At 43.1% G+C, this 27,937-nt stretch overlaps 1 protein-coding gene across 1 annotated transcript in view; it reads right to left on the reverse strand.

Annotated features, from left to right (window-relative positions):
* Positions 1-27,937, reverse strand: part of tspoap1 (TSPO associated protein 1) — a 223,963-nt gene that overhangs the window by 169,156 nt on the left and 26,870 nt on the right. The window contains exons 3-5 of the mRNA XM_061963136.2: positions 27,574-27,681; positions 25,726-25,854; positions 350-535 (exon numbers count right to left, since the gene is read on the reverse strand). Coding sequence (XP_061819120.1) covers positions 350-535; positions 25,726-25,854; positions 27,574-27,681 — 423 coding nt within the window. The remainder of the gene's footprint in view (positions 1-349; positions 536-25,725; positions 25,855-27,573; positions 27,682-27,937) is intronic.

Consider the following 27,937-nt stretch of genomic DNA (forward strand, 5'->3'; position numbering starts at 1 on the left):
GAAGCGGGGATCGAACCTGGAGCCCTCAAATTGCTGGCACGGCCACTCTACCAACCGAGCTATACTGTTGATCAGGTTGTGAGGGCTTAAAGGGTTGAACTATGCTTGCAATTTAAAGCATACCAAAAAGCCGAGAGACAACTCGTAGCTCAAGTTAAACCTAAGTTAAGGTACTCTTAAATTGAGGAAAAACTGTAGTAGTAGTAGTAGTTTATTTCGAACATGCTTACAAAGTCACATCAAAATACTGTACATATTCTGTCACAGTTCAACATGTCCGAAAAAGATTAAAAATAGTTACTAGAGTTGAGTTCTGAATAATTATTGGTATGTATTCAGTGATGTTTACCTTTTTTTCCGCACACTCTTCCTCAGTAGGTATCTCACAGTTCTCTGCTCCACCAGGATCAGGATTATGGATTGTACGCCGAGTAGATGACGTGATAGACAGTTGCCTTTGGAGGCGAAGCACCTCCATCTGAGACTGCCTGAGAAGCTTTTCCAATTCTCGTCCGTTCAAAGGGACTGGGGAACCCTATTCAGACACATGCATAGGGGATACTGTAAAAGACAAACTACTGTAATGCAACACACTGACAATTCAGTTGCTGTGACTGTAGTTATAGTTAATTTTGTTTATTTTTTGTTATGTTTTCTGATTTTGTTACTTTTGTTCTATGAGTATATTTTTGTATACCACTTATTACTCTGGTTTTCTGCTCTATCATTTCCTGTTTGCCAGATCAGAGGGATTCTGGCAAGGGGCAGTAACAGGACGCACACTTGCTTGAGATCTGCAATTAGGCCTAATTCAGTCAGTTGTGTACTGGAAGTCAGTGCAGGTTTATTTCACAGCATATGGCAAAGACGCTACAGGACCTCTGGTCTTACTCTGAGGCCATTGTCCTTTTTGTTGAATTCGAACCTCCTAGTAAGATATCCTGCATTGCAATATGCTTGATCTCGTTTTTGCCTCCTGTCGCTGTCCTTGCTACTTAGTCTCATTTTGGTATTTTTTTTCCTGTTGTCTTCAGTAATGGACTTTGTTAAAACGTTTTGAGATACCACTTACACCTCTCAATGAGTCTAAAATAGTGTGTTCTCTTGATGGGCAGCCCTTGCTAATATTATGCAACAGACTGTGGACCTTACTTTAATTCTGGATGGCAATCACCATGAAAAGATCAGATTTTTTGTGATGCAATCTTGGTCGAAACCTGTAGTTTTGGGTATCCCCAGGCTTAACATTTACAACCCCCTGTATCGATTGGTCCAAGCCTGTTGTTACGGATATGGTGCCTTTCCGTCGCTAGCACAACCAGCTAATGTCCGTTGCGTAAGCATTGATTGGTCATCTGTTTCTATTGAATATCATGACCTAAGTAGATTTTTCAGTAAAGATTGTGCCTTGTCGCTCCGCCTCATCACCCCTATGACTGTTCCTTTGACTTACTTACTGGGGCGACTTTGCCTACAGCACAGATGTTAATATGTTCTTACATGAATGTTAAATTCTTCAAGTGGAACTGCACTTTTATTTAAATTTGTTTGCCTATCATTCGCAATCCTTATGTAATATTTGCACAAATATATATACTTTATATATATACTTTATGTACTCTAACTAGTAAATAAATGCGAGCAAAAGTCTGCTTACAATGGAGTAAATAAAAGTCGCTCTATTCTGCCAATAAAGCACTTAAAAAACACACAAACATTTCCATCAAAGTTTTTTAAACACATAAGTATGTATGTAATGTAGTAATAGACTTATTCATAATAACATGTAATATGCATGTATTTTACTCATTTTAACCATACCTTGGCGTATTAACAGACAGATCTTTTATGGTCAACCTTGGACATGTTTCCTCTAAAAAGGTCCCTTTCACTTGTGGGATGCCTCAAGGATAAATTTTGGATCCAGTTATATTCCCCCTTCACATGTTGTCACCAGGATACATTTTTAAGAAACATAAAATCTCCTTTCATTTTTTTGCAGATTGATGTCCAGATCTATTTACCTTTTAATACCAAAGCTGACTCGTCTGAAACACTACTTCAGTGTCAATGCTGTGCAGGGACCTCGCTGAGGGTGTGAGGGTGTGAGGGTGAGGCGTGCTCTGTCTATGGGTGGAGTCTTGCGCGTGGTTGAGATCACAGTGGCCAGTGGGGTAGGTTCCATCTCTGTCGGGAAGGGAGTGGGGACCCTCAGGTAAGCGCGGCTGGGGCAGTGAGTGGAATGGCTGGATGGAGTTGTTGTGTCCGGGATGGCCTTGGTTGTCATTGTGGTTGTGGTGTTGTTTAATGTACTCAGGGGATGGTTGTACACAGGTTGACTGTACAAAGTCTTAGTAATTTTGTTTATAGTAAAACTGGGGTAAGTAGGCTTTCTTGGCTGAGGAGTCATCGGGTGTTGTTTTGGCTTTATGGTAGCCATGGTGTTTATGGTTGTTTGGACGTATTTGTCATCTTTTTGACGTTGTTGGTTTTTTTTTTATGTGGATTGGGTGGTCGGTTGTTTTTGCTTCCAGTTTGTGTGGGTTTCGCTCGCTCTTGGGCGGGGTTTGTGCCCGTCTGTTCCGGCCTCGCACTGTGGGGTTTGTGTCAGTGGCTTAGTGCGGAGGGCAGCGCAGCCCTCTTGTTTGGTGTGGCTTGGGTGGTGGTGTGTTTCTACGGGTTTAAATTGGGGGTTTGAGGTGGAGTTGATGTCTCTTGTTTGCGTGTTGGCGTTTGGGCTGACAGGCGGACTGTTGCTGGTTGGTCTTCATGGTCTTGTCGGCGTGTGGTCGTCGGTCGCAGTTTTTCGGTCATTTTGATTTGATTGGATGGTGCTGGTTGTATTGGTATTGATACCGTTGTTTCTGCTGTCGTTTGTCTGTGATGTGGACGACCGTGGCTGAGGGAGTGGCCGCTGTTGTGGTTTGTGGCAGTGTGTGCGTGTGGTGGTTGTCAAGGCTGGCAGACTTGCTGGCTTTGTTTTTGTTTGATGTCGTGTTGGTTGGTTTGTCTGGTGCCGGCCCGGACCTGCCCTAATACTCTGACGCGCCGTCCATCGTGCCCGATGTCGTGCCGTCCTATGAGTGTGGGCTTTTCGGGGGTTGTCCCTGGGGAAGGAGGCACGCGGCCAGACCTGTGGGAGCAGGGGAATGGATCGGCTGGTTCCCTGTGGACGGTAGGCTGGATTGCTGCTCCGCCGGCTTACGTATGGATTTGTTCGTTTATTTATGTGTGTGTGTATGCATGTAATTATTATATATACAAGCGGTAGAAAATGGATGGATGGATTTATATATATATATGTAGGCATATATATATATATATATATATATATATATATATATATATATATATATATATATATATATATATATATACACACACAGTATATACACACCTCTACCATATTTTTTGGACTATAAAGACTTAAAATCCTTTAATTTTCTCAAAAAACAGTGCACCTTATAACCCGGTGCACCTAATGTAAGGATGCATTTTGGTTGTGCTTACCGACCCGAAGCTATTGCACATGGTGTAATGATAAGTGTGACCAGTAGATAGCAGTCACAAATAAGAGATACAGTATGTGTAGATTGAAAGATGATGCCAGTAAACAACACCAAAACTTTAAATGTTTAATTGAGAATATAGAACATTACACACAGTGCTGAAAAATCTGTCAACATGTTTTAGTACAACTTTGGTAAGCTCTGAAGCCGAACCGCTTGCTAGATTGTTGGCGCATTATGGTTACCGTAGTCAGACATACTATGCTTCAACATACGGGAATTATTAGGGTATGTGTAAAAGGACCGCAAAATGGCACCTATTTGAAGACATTATCTGGCGTTTTCCATCCATCTTCTTCCGCTTATCCGAGGTCGGTTCGCGGGAGCAGCAGCCTAAGCAGGGAAGCCCAGACTTTCCTTTCCCCAGCCACTTCGTCCAGCTCTTCCCGGGAGATCCCGAGGCGTTCCCAGGCCAGCCGGGAGACAAAGTCTTCCCAACGTGTCCAGGGTCTTCCCCGTGGCCTCCTACCGGTTGGACGTGCCCTAAACACCTCCCTAAGGAGGCGTTCCGGTGGCATCCTGACCAAATGCCCGAACCACCTCATCTGGCTTCTCTCGATGTGGAGGAGCAGCGGCTTTACTTTGAGCTCCCCCCGGATGGCAGAGCTTCTCACCCTATCTCTAAGGGTGCCACCCGGCAGGGGAAACTCATTTCTGCCGCTTAAAACCGCAATCTTGTCTTTTCGGTCATAACCCAAAGCTCATGACCATAGGTGAGGATGGGAACGTAGATCGACCGGTAAATTGAGAGCTTTGCCTTCCAGCTCAGCTCCTTCTTCACCACAACAGATCAATACAGCGTCCGCATTACTGAAGACGCCGCACCGATCCGCCTGTCGATCTCACGATCCACTCTTCCCTCACTCGTGAACAAGACTTCTAGGTACTTGAACTCCTCCACTTGGGGCAGGGTCTCCTCCCCAACCCGGAGATGGCATTCCACCCTTTTCCGGGCGAGAACCATGGACTCGGACTTGGAGGTGCTGATTCTCATCCCAGTCGCTTCACACTCGGCTGCGAACCGTACCAGTCAGAGCTGAAGATCCTAGCCAGATGAAGCCATCAGGACCACATCATCTGCAAAAAGCAGAGACCTAATCCTGCAGCCACCAAACCGGATCCCCTCAACGCCTTGACTGCGCCTAGAAAGGTTGTCCATAAAAGTTATGAACAGAATCGGTGACAAAGGGCAGCCTTGGCGGAGTCCAACCCTCACTGGAAACGTGTCCGACTTACTGCCGGCAATGCGGACCAAGCTCTGACACTGATCGTACAGGGAGCGGACCGCCATAATCAGACAGTCCGATACCCCATTCTCTCTGAGCACTCCCCACAGGTCTTCCCGAGGGACACGGTCAAATGCCTTCTCCAAGTCCACAAAGCACATGTAGACTGGTTGGGCAAACTCCCATGCACCCTCAAGGACCCTGCCGAGAGTATAGAGCTGGTCCACAGTTCCACGACCAGGACGAAAACCACACTGTTCCTCCCGAATCCGAGGTTCGACTATCCGGCGAAGCCTCCTCTCCAGTACACCTGAATATACCTTACCGGGAAGGCTGAGGAGTGTGATCCCACGATAGTTGGAACACACCCTCCGGTTCCGCTTCTTAAAGAGAGGAACCACCACCCCGGTCTGCCAATCCAGAGGTACCGCCCCCGATGTCCACGCGATGCTGCAAAGTCTTGTCAACCAAGACAGCCCCACAGCATCCAGAGCCTTAAGGAACTCCGGGCGGATCTCATCCACCCCCGGGGCCTTGCCACCGAGGAGCTTTTTAACTACCTCAGAAACATCAGCCCGAGAAATGGAAGAGCCCACCACAGACTCCCCAGGCACTGCTTCCTCATAGGAAGACGTGTTGGTGGGATTGAGGAAGTCTTCGAAGTATTCCCTCCACCGATCCACAACATCCGCAGTTGAGGTCAGCAGAACACCATCCGCACCATACACGGTGTTGACAGTGCACTGCTTCACATTCCTGAGGCGGCGGATGATGGTCCAGAATCGCTTCGAAGCCGTCCAAAAGAGCTGGGCGGCAGCTGAAGGCAGGGCACTTGGAAAAATCTGGCGTTTTGTTTTGCAATATTATGCAAAACCAACTTTTCTTACTTTCTGGTACCTGCTACTGTGTATTTGGGATCTGCATAAGTCCTGAAAATTTGCACGCCACTGCCATTGTAGTCCGTGCCGACACCGTAGTCGATAAGCTTCTTCTTTTTCTCTATCTTCTTGTTATGGGGCAGTCATCCTCCGCTGTTTCCATTTCCAATATAAAGTAGCATAAAGTTTTCACTTTTATCTGTTAGTAGACTCGCTATGGAAGCGCTAAATAACTTTAGTTATTAGAGAGTTCCGGTCGGACGGTTTTTCACGGGACACATTTCCGGCCTTGCTGTTGCACTAGTAAGCTACTGATGAGGAGATGCTGCTCCGTAATAGATTAAAGTAAAGTCTGAATGTCGAAGGTGACCCATGTAAATAAAACTGCCCACAAAAGGCGCATCCTGAAGCGACGGCCAGATAGCGACTTGAAGATGGTCTTCAAAACATAATCTATGCAACATTTTGACCAAAGAACCACCATTACATGTTATGTAGACCACAAGGAAGTGTTTTAAATTTTGAAAACATTCATAATATGACCCCTTTAATGCGCCTTAATCTGGTGCGCATTTTGTATGAAAATAGACCTGAATAGACCCGCTCATCGGCAGTGCGCCTTATAAATCCAGTGCGCCCTATGGTCCGAAAAATATGGTATATATGTATGTGTATGTGTGCGTGTGTATATTCATGTGTAAATATGTTTACAAAATTAACGCAATAATAACGCGTTAACTATAAATTCCTTAACAGCGATAATTTTTCTAACGAGCGATTAACGTTTTTAACCTTATAATAATGACGTCCAGTTACTAGTTCAAAAATAGCTAGCAGATATGCACAAAGAAACGATCTCAATTCTGTACACTGCTGCTGGAATTTTAATTTTTCTGAGGGAACTCTCCTGAAGGAATCAATAAAGTACTATCTATCTATCTATCTACATATATACATACATATACATACGTATATATATATACACATACATATATATACATATATATATATATATATATATATATATATATATATATATATATATATATATACATATATATATACATATATATACTGTATATATATATATATATATATATATATATATATATATATATATATATATATATATATATATATAGATATATATATATATATATATATATATATATATATATATATATATATATATAGATAGATAGATAGTACTTTATTGATTCCTTCAGGAGAGTTCCCTCAGGAAAATTAAAATTCCAGCAGTGTACAGAATTGAGATCGAATTTAAAAAGTAAAAAGTAAATAATGGGGGTATAAATGGAAACAAAATAGAAAAATATTACAATAGAATAAAAATAAAAAGCAACAATGAGAATACAAATATAACAGTAAATAAGAATATAACAAGAGAAACTAGGCAGTAGTGACCATTTTATGAAAAAGTATTGCACTGTTATTGTTTTGCATCCCCTGTCTTCCTAGTACCCCCCCCCCCCCCCCCCCCCCTGGTAGTCTGAAATCCAGGCAACCAGGCAGGGTTCCACTCGCATTCTGTCCAGCTTGTCCTGAAGAAAGCGGGGCTGGATAGTATTAAAGGCACTCGAGAAGTCCACGAACAGGATCCTCACAGCGCCATTTCCCTTATCCAGGTGTGAGTGGGATCGGTGCAGCAGGTAAAGGATAGCATCCTCCACACCAACGCCTGCCTGGTACGCAAACTGCAGGCTGTCCTGGGCATGTTGCACCTGTGGTCTGAGGAGGCTGAGAAAGAGCCGCTCCATTGTCTTCATTATATGAGAGGTGAGCGCCACTAGTCTGTAGTCGTTCAGCTCACTGGGGCAGTTCTTTTTGGGAAGTGGAACGATACACGACGTCTTCCAGAGGGTGGGCACTCTCCCCAGCTGCAGGCTGAGGTTGAAGATCCGCTGGAGTGGTTCACCCAGTTCTGCAGCACAGGTCTTCAGGAGTCGGGGGCACACCTTGTCTGGGCCTGCTGCTTTCCTAGGCTGTAGCTTCCTCAGTTGACCTCTGACCTGGTGCGCAGAGATGACTATTGTCTGCGTAGTGGTGGTGGAGGGGGGTGTTGCCATGGCTGGGGGGGAGGTGCGTTGAGGGGAAAAGAAGAGGGGGTGGCTGCGATGGGGAGTGAGGGGTGGAGATGACACGGGCTGGTTGAACCGGTTGAAGAAGTTATTCATCTCATTGGCCCTCTCTATTGCCCCCCCCAACAGATCTTTGCCTTGTGGCCTGTGATGGTTTTCACACCTTCCCAGACCTCCCTCATGTTGTTCTGCTGCAGCTTCTGCTCCAGCTTCTTCCTATAGCTGCCCATAGCTTCCCTCACGCGCGTTGTTTCACCTCCCACTGTGCTGCTCTCATTGCCTCCGTCTCCACTCCTGAAGGCAGCTTTCTTCTTGTTGAGGACAGCTTTAACCTCTTGTGTTACCCAGGGTTTGTTATTAGGGTAGCACTGAACAGTCTTAGCAGGGCAGATCACATCCACACAGAAGTTGAGGTAATCCGCGAGACAGTGAGTCAGCCCATCAATGTCCTCACCCTGTGGAAGCAGCACGTCCCAGTCTGTGGTGTTGTAGCAGTCCCTGAGGGCATCTTCCATTTCAGGGGACCACCTCCTCACAGAGCAAGTATTAACAGGCTGCCTTTGGACCAGGGGGGTGTATTTTGGCTGCAAATGGACAAGATTGTGGTCAGACTTCCCTAGTGGGTTGAGGGGTGTGACGTTGTATGCATCCTTGACATTAGCATACAGTAGGTCAATTGTCCTGTTGTTTCTCGTGGGACAATCCACAGCATGGTAAAAAGCAGCTAACGTTGAGTCCAAAGTAACATGATTGAAGTCCAAAGTAACATGATTGAAGTCCCCAGAAATGATGAAAAAAGCCTCAGGATGTTTTGTCTGTAGCCTTGATGTGATGGCGTGGATCATCTCACATGCATTGGCTGCATCTGCTCTCGGGGGAATGTAAACACAGAGGGAGATCACGTGACTGAACTCCCTCGGCAGATAGTATGGCCGGAGGCTAACAGCTAGTAGCTTCAGGTCTGGGCAACCCAAGACTTTCTTCACGGAGATGTGTCCCGGGTTACACCAGCGGTTGTTAACGTATATGATGAGCCCCCCACCTTTGCTTTTCCCACATGCTTTAGTGTCTCTGTCAGCTCTCACTGCGGTGAATCCCTGCAGGTACACGTTAGCATCCGGTACCAGATGGTTTAGCCACGTTTCCGTGAAGATAAACTTAGCCTTTAGCTTAGCCCCCGCTTTGCAGCCCCGAGGATTCTTCCTCAGCTCCACTGGAATGGAGTGTCGAACAGCAGTACGCCCCATTGTTTTCAGAGTGAGCAGCTCCTCTCTCGAATAAGTAAGAAAGCTGGCTCCTGGTCTTTTAAAACTGCCAAACGTATCCATTGGAAATGTACAGGGATTCACTGGCTTCAAGGAAAACATAAAAAAGATAAAAGACAAAAGATAAAAGATCAAATAAAAGTTTATAAGATCTAATAAATATTAATAATAATTAAAGATAAAAGATAAAGATAAAATACGTTTAAAGGATCTAGAACTACAGAGCTACTGGAGATGCAGCCGCCTTCCACAGCGCAAGCAGTGATTATATATATATATATATATATATATATATATATATATATATATATATATATATGTATGTATGTATGTATGTATGTATGTATATATATATATATATATATATATATATATATTTTTTTTTTTTTTTTTTTTTTTGTGACTTCTTCCAGCTTAGACTTTAGAAGGTCAAATCGTTGTAACTCGGTATACAAAAGTACATTGGCATTAATCAGTCTTCCACTCGCCCTTTACAACTGGTCCAAAATGCAGCTGCACAGCTCACAGGAACGAGGAAAAATGACCAAATCACCCCTGTACTGGTTTCTCTCCACTGGCTGCCTGTTGTTTTTCTAATTCAGTTCAAGATTTTATCATTTGCTTTTAAATCTCTCCATGGGCTGGCTCCACCATATAAATCTGACCTACTTATTCTGCATACCCCGGTCAGAGATGTCAGATTTCAGTGCTTTTTAGTATGCCCAAGGTCAAGACCGAAGACTTAGAGGAGATAAGGCTTTTGCTGTATTTGAGCTGGCAATCAACACAAGCTGAGCTGGATTTATGTATGGACATTTTTTATCCATTTTTAACCGTTTTATTTTTAGAATGTTTTGTACATATTGTGATTTTTACCTTTCTGTTTTTTGAACTATTTCTATGCATTTTTACTGTGTTTTACATAAATGTTCCTTCATATTCACTTTTTCCTTGAACAAAAACACTGACTACAACACATGTAGACTTCATGAGAGCCAACAAACATGATAAAACATAACTTACTGTACACTGTCTGCTCTCACTAGGATGCTGAGGGTTAGGATGTTGATATATTCCCGTTTAGATGAAGAATGACTCAGTCCTCGCAAAGGGTTAAAAATAAAAAGGTGGGTGCAAACCAGCGTCTTTCGAATGTCTTTATCGCCATTTCCATTTCTGAGTCTAAATTGGCTTTTAAAGTGTATTAACTTCTCAGTTTATGTCCACATCAATTTACTATAAAGCTGAGAGGTATGATTTATAATCTCAAATTTACTTTTACGAGCTCAGAAGCAAGAAAGCAGCCAACCAGCTCATAATGTCAGCAGCATATAGAAGTTGCCTGATCAATGTGCCGCTAATTGTAGGTCCTTAATGTTAGCGCGTATAAAATTCATATCGCTAATACTCGGTTAATGTTTAGGTCCTGAAATAAACATGGAGTATTTTTGGCGTTTTTTGAATAGTAATTTACTTGGTGAAATGGTCAGAATCAACAAAATAGACGCAGATACGTCATGGCTCCCTTTGTCTACATTGTAAGTTGACTTTAATTTACGTTGACTTTATGAGATCCTTTAATAAGAAAATGTAACTCATTAGAAAGGAGATTAAAGACAACACATCCCAGCTACAACTGGGTTCTATTAACACAGATACGACTGTATATACGACGGATACTGCCCTCTAAAATAGTCTCTCTCTTTTTGATGAAATAACATTAGAGGAATTGTTAAGGCGTGTAATTGGGATAAAACTAACAACATGTTTACCTGACCCACTTCCTGGGAAACTTATCAAGGAGCTTTTTGTATTATTAGGTCCATCAGTGCTAAATATTATAACTTATCGCTTTCCTCTGGCACTGTTCCCATAGCATTCAAAAAAGTGGTTATTCATTCTTTGCTCAAAAGACCTAACCTCGATCCTGACCTCATGGTAAACTACCGGCCGGTGTCCCACCTTCCGTTTATTTCGAAAATCCTCGAAAAGATTGTTGCACAGCAGCTAAATGAACACTTAGTGTCTAACAATCTCTGTGAACCCTTTCAATCCGGTTTCAGGGCAAATCACTCTACGGAGACAGCCCTTGCAAAAATGACTAATGAGCTATTGCTAACGATGGATTCTGATGCGTTATCTATGTTGCTGCTTCTTGATCTTAGTGCTGCTTTTGATACCGTCGATCATAATATTTTATTAGAGCGTATCAAAACACGTATTGTTATGTCAGACTTAGCCTTGTCTTGGTTTAACTCTTATCTTACTGACAGGATACAGTGCGTCTCCCATAACAATGTGACATCGGACTATGTTAAGGTAACATGTAGAGTTCCCCAGGGTTCGGTTCTTGGACCTGCATTCTTCACCATCTACATGCTGCCGCTAGGTGACATCATACACAAATACGGTGTTAGCGTTCACTGTTATGCTGATGACACCCAACTCTACAAGCCCCTAAAGCTGACCAACACGCCAGATTGTGGTCAGCTGGAGGCGTGTCTTAATGAAATTAAACAATGGATGTCCGCTAACTTTTTGCAACTCAACGCCAAGAAAACGAAAATGCTGATTATCGGTCCTGCTAGACACCGACATCTATTTAATAATACTACCTTAACATTTGACAACCAAACAATTACACAAGGCGACTCGGTAAATAATCTGGGTATTATCTTCGATCTTCTGTTTGGTCACCCACATATGTGGTCCTCTCCACGGTTTCTCATAGTCATTCACATCGACGTCCCATTGGGGTTGTGAGTTTTTCCTTGCCCTTATGTGGGCTCTGTACCGCGGATGTCGTTGTGGCTTGTGCAGCACTTTGAGACACTTGTGATTTAGGGCTATATAAATAAACATTGATTGATTGATTTATTTATTTATTTACAATTTGGATTGCATTAAAACAAATTGTTCTTGTGAGAACTTCAGGTGTCATGTATAAAGAAGACGTGTCTGTGAGGGCTCCCAATTCACCTTGTAGCCTCATCATATTTACTAAACCTTAAGCCTGTAACTTTGACACTGTTTAAATCGATAACTTTGCCTAACATCATTTGTTGCAAAGTGAGTAACTTGAAGAGCACTTAATCGTCGAATACAGCTCAGACGGCAGGGGGTAGCAGGGGTGTATAATGTAGCCCGGAAGAGTCAGGGCTGCATGGGATTCTGGGTATTTGTTCTGTTGTGTTTATGTTGTGTTAAGGTGCAGATCTTCTCCCGAAATGTGTTTGTCATTCTTGTTTGGTTTTGGTTCACAGTGTGGCGCATTATTAGTAAGAGTGTTAAAGTTGTTTTATATGGCCACCGTCAGTGTAACCTGTGTGGCTGTTGACCAAGTATGCTTGCTGTGACTTGCGTGAGCGAGCAGAAGATGCATATAACAACAGGCTGAGCTGGCACGCTGTTTATACAGATTGTAGAGGGCGCTAGATGCTGTACCATCATGGCACGCCCTTATTATTATTGTAAGGGTGAATATCGGAGAATATTAATACCGGGAGTTTTCTGCGAGAGGCGCTGAAATCCGGAAGTCTCCCGGGAAAATCGGGGGGGTCGGCAAGCATGCAGCTGAGCCGCATCAGAGTGATCAAAGAGCCGCATGCGGCTCCGAAGCCGCGGGTTGCCGACCCCTGATCTAGATGGACAAAAAGTGCAGTTACGTCTTATACCATATGGTGGCAACTTGCAAAATTCTTACATTTGTTTTTAATTTTTTTTTTTATCTCTTATGTCCATGAAGTGCAATCTTGCCCAGTTTTAAAAAAAATTTTTTATTAATGTTATTTTATTTCTACCATTTTACTTTGTTTATAATGCTTGTGTTGCTTTTATATGCACATTCAATTTCTACTTGAGGTCCATGAAACTGTGTTTTTATCTACAATAATGTTTCTTCTACAACCTGTGCACAACCATCTCCTGAGTACATTAAACAACACCACAACCACGATGACAACCGCGGCCTTCCCGGTCACAATAACTCCATCTAGCCATTCCACTCACCGCCCCGGCCGCGTCTACCTGAGGGTCCCCCATTCCCTCCTCAACAAAGACAGAACCCACCCCGCTGCCCCCGGCCGCGATCTCAACCAGGCGCAGGACTCAGCCCTACGGCCTTGTATTGACTACAACCTACTTAATGACATCACAGTGACACCAAGGTGGTGGGCAAGTCCGCATACAGAGAGGTGATACAGCTGTGCTCATAGTGCAGTTCCCACAACCTCCACCTCAATGTGGACCATCCATCCATCTATCTTCTTCCGCTTATCCAAGGTCGGGTCGCGGGGGCAGCAGCCTAAGCAGGGAAGCCCAGACTTCCCTCTCCCCAGCCACTTCGTCCAGCTCTTCCTGTGGGACCCCGAGGCGTTCCCAGGCCAGCCGGGAGACATAGTCTTCCCAACGTGTCCTGGGTCTTCCCCGCGGCCTCCTACCGGTTGGACGTGCCCTAAACACCACCTGTGAAGTCATAATCGACTTCAGGAAAACAGGACCCGGCACCACTAATCATCAATGGAACTGCCATAAAGAAGGTCAGCAGTGTGCTATTTATTAGGTTTACTGTTTATGTTAGCATGTTAGGGTTAGCACGCTAACATTTTATGCTAGAATTTCAGCTAGTTCTGTACATTTTTCCCCTAATAATTATGGATTACGGTACTTGGCGCTTTTTTTAAATTGTGCTAGCCCTCCATCTGTTAGCATGCTAATCTTAGCATTTAGACGTTTTATGCTAGCATTTTAGCTAATTGTGTACGTTTTAACCTAGTTATCATGAATTTTGTTACTTGGTGCCATCTCAGAATTATGCTAGCTATTGCCCTGTCAGCATGCTAACGTTGTATGCTAGCATTTTAGCTAATTTTATACATTTAGAGCTAATTTTCATTGATTTTGTTATTTTGTACCCTCTTGGAAGGATGCTAACTATCCTAACATTTAGCATTGCAAGATTCATATTACATTTCCGTACAACTTCTGCTCTTCACCTTTTAAACCATGTTTTACGTTTAAACTATTTTAACCTTCAAACCATTTCTACAGTCCACAAGGATTTCAATTCAGCGTCAGCTCATCCACGTTCACACCATTTCAACATTCAAACCATTTCTACAATCATTTTTTTTTGTTAACATTAAAACCATTTCTACATGCATCCTATAATCTATCAACATTTCAGTTTAGCTTCAGCATTGAAGCATTCACATGTGATTTCTACAGAAATTGCTTTATCTAGTTACATTTAAAACACTTCCTTGTGGTTTGCATTACATGTAATGGTGTTTTTTTGGTCAAAATGTTGCATAGACTATGTTTTACAGACCGCCTTATAGCCGCCATTTTTTATTTGCATGGCTCCACTTGACAGCGTCTTCTCCTTGTCATCTTTATTGTAACGGTAGTTTTTTGCTGACAGATATAAGTTACAACTAAGATTGTCCCGATACCAACATTTTGGTAGCGGTACCAAAATGTATTTCAATACTTCTCAATGCTTTTTAAAATAAAGGGGATCATGAAAAAAAATCATATTTGGTGTCATTTTAACAAAAGAGCTTACGATACATTAAACATATGGTTCTTATTGCACTCAAAGAATATATTTAGAGGAATAAAATAAAAAGTAATAGGCATTAAACACAATGGGATTTTCTTGTTCCACTCAAATAATTGATTTTATATATTACATATAGCCTGCCATAATCTAGGATTAGATTAGAATAGAATAAAAAGCTTTACTGGCATTGTATTAAATAATTCATGATTTATGTTTGCCACTCTTGGTCTGTGCTTTCAGACGAATAAAATCATTGGTAAATACTAAAAACAACACTATACTAAAAATACACAGATGAGACATGTAGCAGGTAAAACATACATTGTTAAAGATAAGACACAAATTGTATTAATTTGTTACAAAATTCTGTCATTTCACTTGTATTAGTTTGCGCTACGTGGGCGGTTTGGACTCCGCTAATATTTAGCATCAAGCCAAGCAGCTGTGTGTACGTTTACGATATGTGCACAGTAGGGGACCTGGTTAACCACATTACCTTTAACCCTTGAGTCAATTTATTTAAAAACTACGGTAAACTTCCTAAGCGACAAAAACTGATTGTGCTCAAAAAAGTGTTATAATTAAAAAAAAAAACATTTTAAACTTTCAACACTTTAAAATGTTCACTAACTTTAGACCTATCCATAGATATAAAGTTTCTATACGGTATATTTGTAATGTTTTTTTTATGTTTTATGCTCTTTTTGTAAAAAAAAAACCAAAACAAAACATTTTTATGATCAGAAAAACACAAAACCTGCATCATTTCTAAAAGTGAGTTGCAAAGTGGAATACTTTGGATGAGGTAATTAAAGCCTTTAAAAATACAAAAAAATGCATCATAACACTGATGTTGATGCATTATTATTATTTTTGGAACTAGACAGTTTTCTTCCTAAAAACTAACATTATCCCTTCTTCGCCGAAAAACGGTCGCGCTCAAAAAAAGTGTTATAAGTAAGTCATATATACATTTTCCGCGCTCCATCAAGCAGTGGGGCTTCGTAGCTTGCCAAAGTCATACTAAAACATTTTGACAGATTTTTGAGCGCCGTGTGTAATGTTCTATATTCTCAATGAAACATCAACGTTTTGGTGGTACTTCCTCGCGTCATTTATTTAACAGGTGTCAGGTTGCAGTACACACGTACCTATCAGAGTCGTGTGTAAAGAGAGTATTGCCAACTCAGTTTCTGGCGATCTCCTCAATGATTAATCAAAAGGCACTCACGTGACTGACTACAGGTGCCATGACTGCTACCAACTTTGAGCTGATGCTATGTGTTTGCGGCACTTCCTCATTAGTTTTTCGACGTGTATAAATGCCTTGTTGTGCATTATGGGGCTGCTTTACCAACAAGAATTGTGGAAAGCTTTTACATTGCTTTCTAAACAACCCGCAAAGAACACAAGCACTGGATGTTAAGGTTCTCTGTCAACACTGAAGAGCCACTGATTGCAGCCTCTTGAGCAGGGTAAACCCACAACACGACGTGTGCATTTTGTTTAGGAAAAAATACAGTAACACACGAAGCTAACACAATTAATAACAGAAGAAATGAACAAATTAAAGAGATCGTTTTACAAAAACAGACTATCTTTGAATCTCAGTAAAAACTAAAATAAAGATATTCCGTAACAGCAAAAGAGAAAGTCAAACACAAATACAGAAAGACGAACATTGAATGAGTAAAATAAACCAAATGTTGGGTGTAATAATAGATGAGAAAATGAACTGGAAATCTCATAAAAAATATAAAACAAAGTGGCAATAAATATGTCAAAAATGAATAAAGAACAATATGTTTGGACTCACTCCATATTTTCTATTGTTCGCTAGTGTTACAATATCTAATTTTTTTTGCAGAAATATGGGGAAATAACTCAATGAGTACACTTTTTTACTTACCATGTTACAAAAAAGAAAAATCTGTTACAATAATACATAATGATTGATACATACAGTGATTACAAATTCATTGGAGGCAGCCACCACAGTTGACATATTTCACACAAAAGTCACAATTTCTCCATGATTTTTGGTCCAAAGCTAATGAAGATTTTGGAAGAATTAGTGTACTTATTATTTTTAATTTAAAAAAAAATTAAAAGTTAAAGTACCAATGATTGTCACACACACACTAGGTGTAGCGAAATTATTCTCTGCATTTGACCCATCTTTAGGTGGCCGCGCCCGGGAATCATTTTTGGGGATTTAACCCCTAATTCGAACTCCTTGATGCTGAGTGTCAAACAGGGAGGTAACGGGTTCCATTTTTATAGTCTTTGGTATACTCACGACCTACCGATCTTCAGGGCGGACACTCTAACCACAAGGCCACTAGTTTTAACATTTATTATTTTACATTTATAGCGCCATCAGGTAAGTGTTGGAGTACAAAACCTGTGAAGTCATAATCGTAGCTGGTAGCACCTGCTGGTCACCAAACACTGCAGGAATGTAGCAGCAGAGTGCGTCAAAAACGGCCATAAAATTATACTTTCACAAAAGAAAAGCATGTTTTATTGTAAGTTTATGTGCTACAGTATGTTTGGACCTATATACAGACGTATTATTTTAGTTAATTTCGTCAGAAGAACTAACGTCAAAACGACGGCAATTGTGCGATGCACATGTCCTTGATAGCTGCCTTGGCGCCTTTTGTTTTGTTGGCCATACTCTCTTTATAAAGGACTCTGGTATCTCTTATGTGTGACTGCCATCTACTGGTCGTCGGTAAGCACAACCAGAATGAATACTTAAACAGGGGCACCAGGTTTTAAAGTACCAGGAGAGTGGAAAAACAAGTTGCCTCTACATTGAATATATTGTCATATACAGACAAAGTTTGCCGATAAGTAGATATGATAGATAGTAGACAGATAGATAGTACTTTATTGATTCCTTCAGGAGAGTTCCTTCAGGAAAATTAAAATGTATTGATCAATTGATCAAAATAGTATTAATCTCTCAGAGATTGCTGAGCCATTTTGAGAGATAATGAGGAATCTAGTCACGTGATCGTGTGACGTCGTGCGAGGAACCACAGAGCCCTTCCCCATCAACAACAATGCTAATCAAACAGACTTTGTGAGAGCCAACAATGATTACTTTTGGAAAAATTATGATCCATGCCCTTATAGTTTTGAGCCCGAACACAAAGAGGATGAGCAATAAGTTTTAGAAGCTGAGTGATGGATGCAGTTTCATTGTGACACTATGGCATCCGCAACATTGCTAGGTGCTAAACATACAAACTAACCATAAGAAAGCATAATAAAACACTTACTGTAATATTTACACTCTTGCTGGAATGCCGATCAACGGGACGCTCACATAATTCCGTTTAGACGAAGAATCAATCACAATCCTGACAAAATGTTTAAAAAAAAGTTCCTGCAGGAAGTGTCTTTTGGGGTCTATTTCGCCATCCGAGTTTGTTGAGCACCACAGCAGTCATTATTACTATCTACTTCACTTATATACATTTTTTATTCAAAATAATGTGTATTTGATGTGTATATAATGTATCTGCTGATGTTGTTCTGTTGTGATTGTATTGTTTTTTAGAAATGTTTAAAATAAGGTTTATAAAAAAAGGCCTGTACCAATATGCAGTGTTGGGACTAACACGTTATGAAGTAACGCGTTACTGTAACGCCGTTAGTTTCGGCGGTAACTAGTAATCTAACGCGTTATTTTTTGTATTCAGTAACTCAGTTACCGTTACAACATGATGCGATACTGCGTTATTTTACGTTATTTTTTATGTAGTATCGGCTAGAAACAGAAGATCTGCAGTGCGGTGTCGTCCTTCTGAATCTCTTGTGTCACAAGCGGAGGCGCGCTCTGTGTGTGTGTCTGGGTGTGGGAAGGGAGTGCGCTATACAACGTAAACCGTTGGCCAATCAAAAAGTAACCACAGAACACTATACAGTATAGTGTTCTGTGGTTACTTTTTGGTTGGCTAAGCGGAGGTGACGACAGGCTGTCCTCACTCAGGTCCGCACGGACCTGGAGGGGGCGTGCCTTAAGTCCGGCTGGAAATAGAGAGAAATTCGGGAGAATGGTTGTCCCGGGGAGAGGCACTGAAATTCGGGAGGGTTGGCAAGTATGAGATATTCTCACTTCTTTTCTTTTGTTGAGCACAAAGAAAAAAACATTTTAATTAAATGTAAGTTGTGTCTTGGATCAAAGATCTCGTCTACTGCCCAAAACAACAATTCAAATCTGCCTGGTTAGGTTTGTGTATGTCACGTTGTTATTATGCTGTTTGTTACTTTTGTATGTTATGTTGCAGCTATTTAAAATAGTTGTGTCAATTTGTTCTGGCCTGAAATAAATTGGCCCTTTGAAACATATCTTTGTCTTTGTGTGTTGTATGTAGACCACTATGCTTAGCAGAGTTCAGTGAGGCAAATGCATGTCAAGATGATCAATAGTTTGTATTATTCTCCAGTGCAATAACAGTACTGAAATGAAGACTAAAAGGGCATTAATGGGAGCTTTAAAAAAAAAAAAAAAGTAACTAAATAGTTACTTTTCACAGTAACGCATTACTTTTTGGTGAAAGTAACTGAGTTAGTAACTGAGCTACTTTTTAAATAAAGTAACTAGTAACTTTAAGTAGTTACTGGTTTTCAGTAACTAACCCAACACTGCCAATATGTGTCAAAGTGCCAAATATCGGTGCAGACAATCGGCCCGGTCAATAGTCCGTCGATCCCTATTTCCTACTATTGGCTTTGATTTAAATATATTTTTTTTGCCCTCTCTTCTCTGAGCTGCCACCTTAACGTGGTAGAGGAGTTTGCGTGTCCCAATGATCCTAGGAGCTATGTTGTCCGGGGGCTTCTATGCCCCCTGGTCGGGTCTCCCAAGGCAAACTGCTCCTAGGTGAGGGATCAGACAAAGAGCAGCTCGAAGACCTCTATGAAGAACACAAACAAGGAACCCAGATTTCCCTCGCCCGGACACGGGTCACCGGGGCCCCCCACAGGAGCCAGGCCCGGGGTGGGGCACGATGGCGAGCGCCTGGTGGCCAGGCCTGTCCCCATGGGGCCCGGCCGGGCACCGCCCGAAGGGGCAACATGGGTGGTGAGCCCATTGGAGGGGGCCCTCCAATGGGCTCACCACCCATAGCAGGGGCCATAGAGGTCGGGTGCAGTGTGAGCTGGGCGGAAGCCGAAGGCAGGGCACTTGGCGGTCCGATCCTCGGCTACATAAGCTAGCTCTTGGGACGTGGAACGTCACCTCGCTGGGGGGGAAGGAGCCTGAGCTAGTGCGTGAGGTGGAGAAGTTCCGGCTAGATATAGTCGGACTCACTTTGACGCACAGCAAGGGCTCTGGAGCCAGTTCTCTTGAGAGGGGCTGGACTCTTTTCCACTCTGGCGTTGCCGGCAGTGAGAGGCGACGGGCTGGGGTGGTAATTCTTGTTGCCCCCCGGCTCAAAGCCTGCATGTTGGAGTTTAACCCGGTGGACGAGAGGGTAGCCTCCCTCCGCCTTCGGGTGGGGGGACGGGTCCTGACTGTTGTTTGCGCTTACGCGCCAAACGGCTGCTCAGAGTACCCACCCTTTTTGGATTCACTCGAGGGAGTACTGGAGAGTGCTCCCAGGGTGATTCCCTCGTTCTACTGGGGGCCTTCAACGCTCATTTTGGCAGCGACAGTGAAACCTGGAGAGGCGTGATTTGGAAGAATGGCCGCCCGGATCTGAACCCGAGTGGTGTTTTGTTATTGGACTTTTGTGCTCGTCACAGATTGTCAATAACAAACACCATGTTCAAACATAAGGGTGTCCATATGTGCACTTGGCACCAGGACACCCTAGGCCGCAGTTCCATGATAGACTTTGTAGTTGTGTCATCGGATTTGCGGTCTCATGTTTTGGACACTCGGGTGAAGAGAGGGGCGGAGCTTTCTACAGATCACCACCTGGTGGTGAGTTGGCTGCGATGGTGGGGGAGGATGCCGGACAGACCTGGCAGGCCCAAACGCATTGTGAGGGTTTTCTGGGAACGCCTGGCAGAGTCTCCTGTCAGAGAGAGTTTCAATTCCCACCTCCGGAAGAACTTTGAACATGTCACGAGGGAGGCACTGGACATTGAGTCCGAGTGGACGATGTTCCATGCCTCTATTGTCGGGGCGGCCGATTGGAGCTGTGGCCGCAAGGTGGTTGGTGCCTGTCATGGCGGTAATCCTAGAACCCGCTAGTGGACACCAGTGGTAAGGGATGCCGTCAAGCTGAAGAAAGAGTCCTATCGGGCTCTTTTGGCTCATAGGACTCTGGAGGCAGCAGACAGGTACCGACAGGCCAGGCGGTGTGCGGCTTCAGCGGTCGCGGAGGCAAAAACTCAGAGATGGGAGGGGTTTGGGGAGGCCATGGAAAACGACTTCCGGACGGCTTCGAAGCGATTCTGGACCACCATCCGCCGCCTCAGGAAGGGGAAGCAGTGCAATGTCAACACCATGTATGGTGAGGATGGTGTTCTGCTGACCTCGACTGCGGATGTTGTGGATCGGTGGGGGGAATACTTCGAAGACCTCCTCAATCCTACCAGCACGTCTTCCTATGAGGAAGCAGGGCCGGGGGAATCTGTGGTGGGCTCCCCTATTTCTGGGGCTGAGGTTGCCGAGGTAGTTAAAAAGCTCCTCGGTGGCAAGGCCCCGGGGGTGGATGTGATCCGCCCGGAGTTCCTTAAGGCTCTGGATGTTGTGGGGCTGTCTTGGTTGACAAGACTCTGCAACATCGCGTGGACATCGGGGGCGGTACCTCTGGATTGGCAGACTGGGGTGGTGGTTCCTCTCTTTAAGAAGGGGTACCGGAGGGTGTGTTCCAACTATCGTGGGATCACACTCCTCAGCCTAAGGTCTATTCGGGTGTACTGGAGAGGAGGCTACGCCGGATAGTCGAACCTCGGATTCAGGAGGAACAGTGTGGTTTTCGTCCTGGTCGTGGAACTGTGGACCAGCTCTATACTCTCGGCAGGGTCCTTGAGGGTGCATGGGAGTTTGCCCAACCAGTCTACATGTGCTTTGTGGACTTGGAGAAGGCATTCGACCATGTACCTCGGGAAGTCCTGTGGGAAGTGCTCAGAGAGTATGGGGTAACGGACTGTCTTATTGTGGCGGTTCGCTCCCTGTATAATCAGTGTCAGAGCTTGGTCCGCATTGCCGGCAGTAAGTCGGACCCGTTTCCAGTGAGGGTTGGACTCCGCCAGGGCTGCCCTTTGTCACCGATTCTGTTCATAACCTTTATGGACATAATTTCTAGGCGCAGTCAGGGCGTTGAGGGTATCTGGTTTGGTGGCTGCAGGATTAGGTCTCTGCTTTTTGCAGATGATGTGGTCCTTATGGCTTCATCTGGCCAAGATCTTCAGCTCTCACTGGATCGGTTCGCAGCCGAGTGTGAAGCGACTGGGATGGGAATCAGCACCTCCAAGTCCGAGTCCATGGTTCTCGCCCGGAAAAGGGTGGAGTGCCATCTCCGGGTTGGGGAGGAGATCTTGCCCCAAGTGGAGGAGTTCAAGTACCTCGGAGTCTTGTTCACGAGTGAGGGAAGAGTGGATCGTGAGATCGACAGGCGGATCGGTGCGGCGTCTTCAGTAATGCGGACGCTGTATCGATCCGTTGTGGTGAAGAAGGAGCTGAGCCGGAAGGCAAAGCTCTCGATTTACCGGTCGATCTACGTTCCCATCCTCACCTATGGTCATGAGCTTTGGGTCATGACCGAAAGGACAAGATCACGGGTACAAGCGGCCGAAATGAGTTTCCTCTGCCGGGTGGCGGGGCTCTCCCTTAGAGATAGGGTGAGGAGCTCTGTCATCCGGGGGGAGCTCAAAGTAAAGCCGCTGCTCCTCCACATCGAGAGGAGCCAGATGAGGTGGTTCGGGCATCTGGTCAGGATGCCACCCGAACGCCTCCCTAGGGAGGTGTTTTGGGTACGTCCGACTGGTAGGAGGCCACGGGGAAGACCCAGGACACGTTGGGAAGACTATGTCTCCCGGCTGGCCTGGGAACGCCTCGGGATCCCCCGGGAGGAGCTGGACGAAGTGGCTGGGGAGAGGGAAGTCTGGGCTTCCCTGCTTAGGCTGCTGCCCCCGCGACCCGACCTCGGATAAGCGGAAGAAGATGGATGGATGGATGGATTTTTTGCCCTTTAAGTTCTCTTGTGTCTCGGGACTTATTTCCTGAGTTTGTAAACAATAACAACAATGTTTTAATAATCTAACCACGATCTAAAACCACGACAGTATACCATGCAATATTATACGGGATATCTCTACTGTCGGATATTTGTATCGTTCATCGTGTTTAGCTACTTCTCGTCCACTTGAGATGATACTTGTAAGAAACCTATTTTTATTTGCCGCCATGGAGGCGAGGATTGCTGACTTAGATTATGTTGACACAGCAGGCCAAATTTTATTTTTTTTCCAAAATCTAATTTCGTCCAGCTGACTGTTTAGTTTTCAAATAAAATGTGATCCTGATGTGGCCCAAATGTATAGCGAGCGTTGAGCATTTAAAGTGGCCAGAAAATATCCAAACTATGTAAAAAAATATATATATATATTTAAATTGTATTTGATATGCCATTGATATTTTTTAATTATTATTATTATTATTTGAAACTCGATTTTGCATGTCACTATAAAGTTATATAAGCCTTGCTTGTTCAATATTTAATGCAAAACTTGTTTGGGTCCCTATTAAAAGGTTAATTTGTTCAACCTTGGCCCGCGGCTTTGTTCAGTTTTAAATTTTGGCCCACTCTGTATTTGAGTTTGACACCCCTGCTCTAGCAAGAATGCTTCGGTGCGTTAAGGACGCATTTGTTTGCTTGTCCCTGTCAAATTTGTGGGACCCAGCTAAAATGTCTCATCAAGACGCATTACCAGGATATAACTATACTATCGAAAGCTCTATCGTCAAATGCTTACAATTTTTATCGTGTATCGTCTATTCTATATCGAGGGGGAGGAGCCGCAGCCCTGCTTTACTGTGTACTTCTTGCCTCATACTTGTTTCGCCCAGCTATTAACCGTGTGCGTGCCGAACGCAATTGCTATTGCGACATCCAGTAGATTTATTTTGAACAGGAGTTTCTTTCATGAAAAATTGCAGCTAATTTTTATATTTGCAGGTTGGATTATTAAACCGGTTTGTGGGACATGCCATACTTTTGACACCCCTGGTTTAGATTCATGATTGGAAAGGTCTGCTCTGGTGGAAGTCTTTTCTCTCCGAGTGCATTTCTAGTTTATTCAGTATGACGATTTGAATTTGTATTTGTTTACGCTCTGTTGTGACACTGGTTTAGCTCCCTGTGTCTCTGAGTTTTGCCCCATATTTTGTATCATGTGTTCCTTTTATTTAGATCGGTTTGTCTTCCTACAAGCAGACACTCTTTGAGCTGGGTGGAATTACTGGAGGTCCAGCAAGTGATTCTTATCAACGCCCCTTCTTGGTCACCTCTACTGCAGCAGGAGGGTGGTGGAGTTATTTGTTTGCTGCTATTCCTGGTCACATGGACTCACGTTTGCTCCTGCTTTATCCAGCTCCCTCCTGCTGTTCCAGTAGCCCATTCGGATCCCCCCGCTAGTTCTCTGGTTCGTAATTTTTTCCTTTTATTATTTGTGTTAAATTTTTTCGTGGTGCAAGTTAGTTTTCTTTCTTGTTCTACTTGCACCATAGCTTTTCGTTGGAACCCTGAACATTGTAATATATACTCTTTTTCAGTTCACACTGGCTCTCTGGGATCCATTCACCTTCCTGCCTTGGTCACAGCTGAACAGAATAACTCTACCATTTAATGGATTAAACATATAGTAACAATAGTTATTTAGCTTTGAGTGCACAAGGGCAGAAACTCAATCAGCATTATCAGATGCAGGATGATTTAACCACGCTAGAGCGAGACATGATTGTCCGGATTATCACTCCTACCCTCGCTGTGTCAGCCCACATCGAAGCGGCCGCTCTCGTTCTGTCATCCAGCTTCCCTCCCTGAGAACCCAACATCCCATACCTTGCAAATTATGAGGGGGACTTTGGACTATTCAAATAGTTTATTAACCAATGCTCCTTGATATTCGCCCAGCAGCCTCATACATATGCCACTGACTCCGCCAAGTTGGCGCACATTCTCGGCTTGCTCTCTGGTCACACTGCTCGATGGGCAACGGCAGTCAAGAGCAAGCAAGAAATGCACTTGAACTTAAATATTTTTATTGATGAATTAAAGAGTGTTTTTGATCACTCAGTGAAGGAACGAGAGGCTGGCATTTGTCTGCTGGCTTTGGGTCAGGGTGCGTGTTCTGTAGCGGACCATTATATCTCTTTCTGCATTTTGGCTGTAAAGAGCAGATACAATGAGACGACCTTTCGGGCAATTTTTTTGACCAGCCTCAACTCTTGCCTTCAAGATGAGTTGGTTCTGCGGAACGCGACAAAGACGTAAGAGGAGCTAATCTCTCTTGACATCCTGCTGTACAACCGTACACGGACTTATCCCAGATTTTTGACTTTCACATTAACATTCCATTTACTTTCACCGCCATGTTTACAAACGCTTCCCTCCTCGATGGCTGCACATCTGGTCACTAAACACTTTATACATTTCTATCCACCGGCTTCAACCATGCATTCAATTGATCGTTCAGCAGACACAAATCGTTGAACTTTTACTTACCCATTTTATGCAAGTAATTTGGCTTTGCTGTGGGCTTTCGTTAAGTTTTCTCCGCTGCTATGCTAACTAAGCTGTCAACACACAGCTGCGTGCGCACAGCAATAGCTGGTGGTGTTTGATAAATTCTGACCTGGCAGCAGTCAGTTCCGCTGTGTAGTTACGTTATAGCGTCCTCAAAAATCTGAAAGACTGACAAAATAAAACTGTATTGTAACCCTGAACCGGGCTCTCATGTCGGTGTGTGGTGGTCCAAAGAACCCACTGGGGGGCAACCTCCACACATCCATAAGTACAAAAAAGTACAGCATTTGTTATATATACAGGGCAGGGTCTTTTCAGACAAGGATCCTATTCACAACAAATTAACTAATTTCAAATGTGCAAGTGGATTGGGCTCATTTGATAATGAGATTTTTATTTGTGTGGTTTACCATTTTGAGGTTGGCTTCCTGCAGATTTCTGGCTCTTTCCTCCAGCCTCTTGGCAAGAACTGCCAGCTCTGTGTTCTTCTTCCTTAGTCGCTTGACCTTCTCTTCAGTCTCTGGAGCACCGCTCTTCCGCTAAGTAAATGGGTAAAAGAAATAAAATAGGTAACAAAATAAAATGGTTATACTTAAACAGCTATACAATAAACTGCGGACTATGAACCGCATTTTTTTTTTACACTTTGAACACTGCAACTTACAAGTCGGAGCGGCTAATTTACAGATTTATCTTTGCTGACGGCCATAATGAAAATAATTGAATACATTTATTTTTTTTTAACAAAAAAAAAAACTGAGGGTGTTTTATTGTTTGTGCTATTGCGCCACCTTTTGGACAAGTTTGCTCACTGTTCGCAGTGCTTTTTTTTTATTTTTTCCACACTGAGCGCCATTCAGCCTTTTAGCCATCCACAGTGTTACTACTCCTATGGATTCTTCTTTCATCACTCATTGCAACGTTTGTAAGTTTTATATTATAACTAGAACTGTTAATACTTACTAAAACATCCCATGTGTGATGCCTGTGAAGTGTTTTCATGCATATTTGTGCATGCTATCCTAATGTAATGAAGCTAGCATCATTAGTATTAGCTAATATACTAACACGTTTACGATTGTCTGTGTTAGTATTATTAACATACAAATTCCTCAGTAAACTCACCAAGACGTCACAGTGGAGTTATTGAGTCTGTTTAGCTGATTGGAGAGCTAGCTTTCTCAGCTAGTGGGTCCGTGACTGTTTTGTATGATCAGCTGTGTTACAGGCACCGTTTAGAAACAATTAAGGTATGTAAAAAAACATTTACAGGATCTTACTGTGAAGTAACTCTTTCGCAACGAATATGTCTGAGGTTTATAGTCCGGTGCGGCTAATATATGGAAAAAACATTTCTTCTAACAAGGCTTATATCCGCGCTCTATAGTACGGAAAATACGGTAGGAAATGCTGAATACCAAAAAGTATATCATAAAAAAGCATTTATTTAGGCAATATTAAAAGTACACGACTCACAACAAGTTAGGGATGTTCGGCTCCCTGGTGAAATATCAAAATTAGCCTAAAGTGCATAATCATTTTTAAAGTTTTATTTTGTTTTGTTTTATCTTTACAGTTCCGCAAAAAATATACTGTATGGCTTTCTGTGACTCTTCCAGTCTCTATGTGACTCTATTGCAACCTGCTGATTAACACTAAGCTCAGTAGCCACCTTTAGAAAACATATTTGTAACACAATGAGAGACACTGTAGTACAGGTCTGCAGCAGCTTTGCAAGGTCTTCAATATCTTGCATATCACAGCTGTCAAGTTTATCAATAATTTGGATGTTTTGTCTTATTTCTGGGCTGGTTGAGCTGATGCTCTGGCAACTTGCGTCTCGAGGTAATGAGCCAACATATTCAAAATGCTGTTCCTGTCACGCTTTGCTGTATGAGTGTGAGGCTTGACCCCCAGATGCAATAAAATGCCATGAACCTGCAAATGTAATGGTTGATTCATGGATCACACGCTTTTGTAAGTTTTGCCGTTCAGCACTTCGTTAGAGAACAGCAAGGTGTGCTAAATGTACTAAAACATTAAACAATTGCAAGTGTGTTCAAAAGTTTAAAAAAAGTCAGAAGTTAAACTATAAAGTTCATAATGGATTCTAGATTGTGCCTGAAATTTCACCTCAGAGTCAAAAATCCCCAATTTAGTTGTAATATAAATTCAGCATCAACACTATCAGCCTTTGTTGTAAACATGTTTTCCTGAAAACCTTCAGTCAATAATATAACTATTACTTGTGACCCTACCAGCAGACTATTTTCCTCCCTCAGTATGCTGCAAGTCTTCTCAAGCTCCCCCAGAGCTCGCAAAAGTTCAAAGTTCTGCTGTACAAGAAACCGGTGGTCTGTGCCATTCTGGAAAACAAAAACAGAGTTAGCCCATTATGGCTCACAAGGCCATAAATAAATTAGTAATTTCATTTTTTTCAAGATAAGGTGAGTCCTTCTCCAGTAGTATGCCACATCTGATTTTCATAAAATGATTTCCCTGCAGTCATGGCACTGTCTACACCACACTACCTCAGTATAGGAGGAGGAAGAGCTTTCCACCCTGCATGCTGGACTACGGATAGAAGTGAATCTTTAAAGTGTCAAAAAGAACGGAAGGAGG

This window comes from Nerophis lumbriciformis, linkage group LG09, assembly GCF_033978685.3.
Source record: "Nerophis lumbriciformis linkage group LG09, RoL_Nlum_v2.1, whole genome shotgun sequence".
Taxonomy (NCBI): Eukaryota; Metazoa; Chordata; class Actinopteri; order Syngnathiformes; family Syngnathidae; genus Nerophis; species Nerophis lumbriciformis.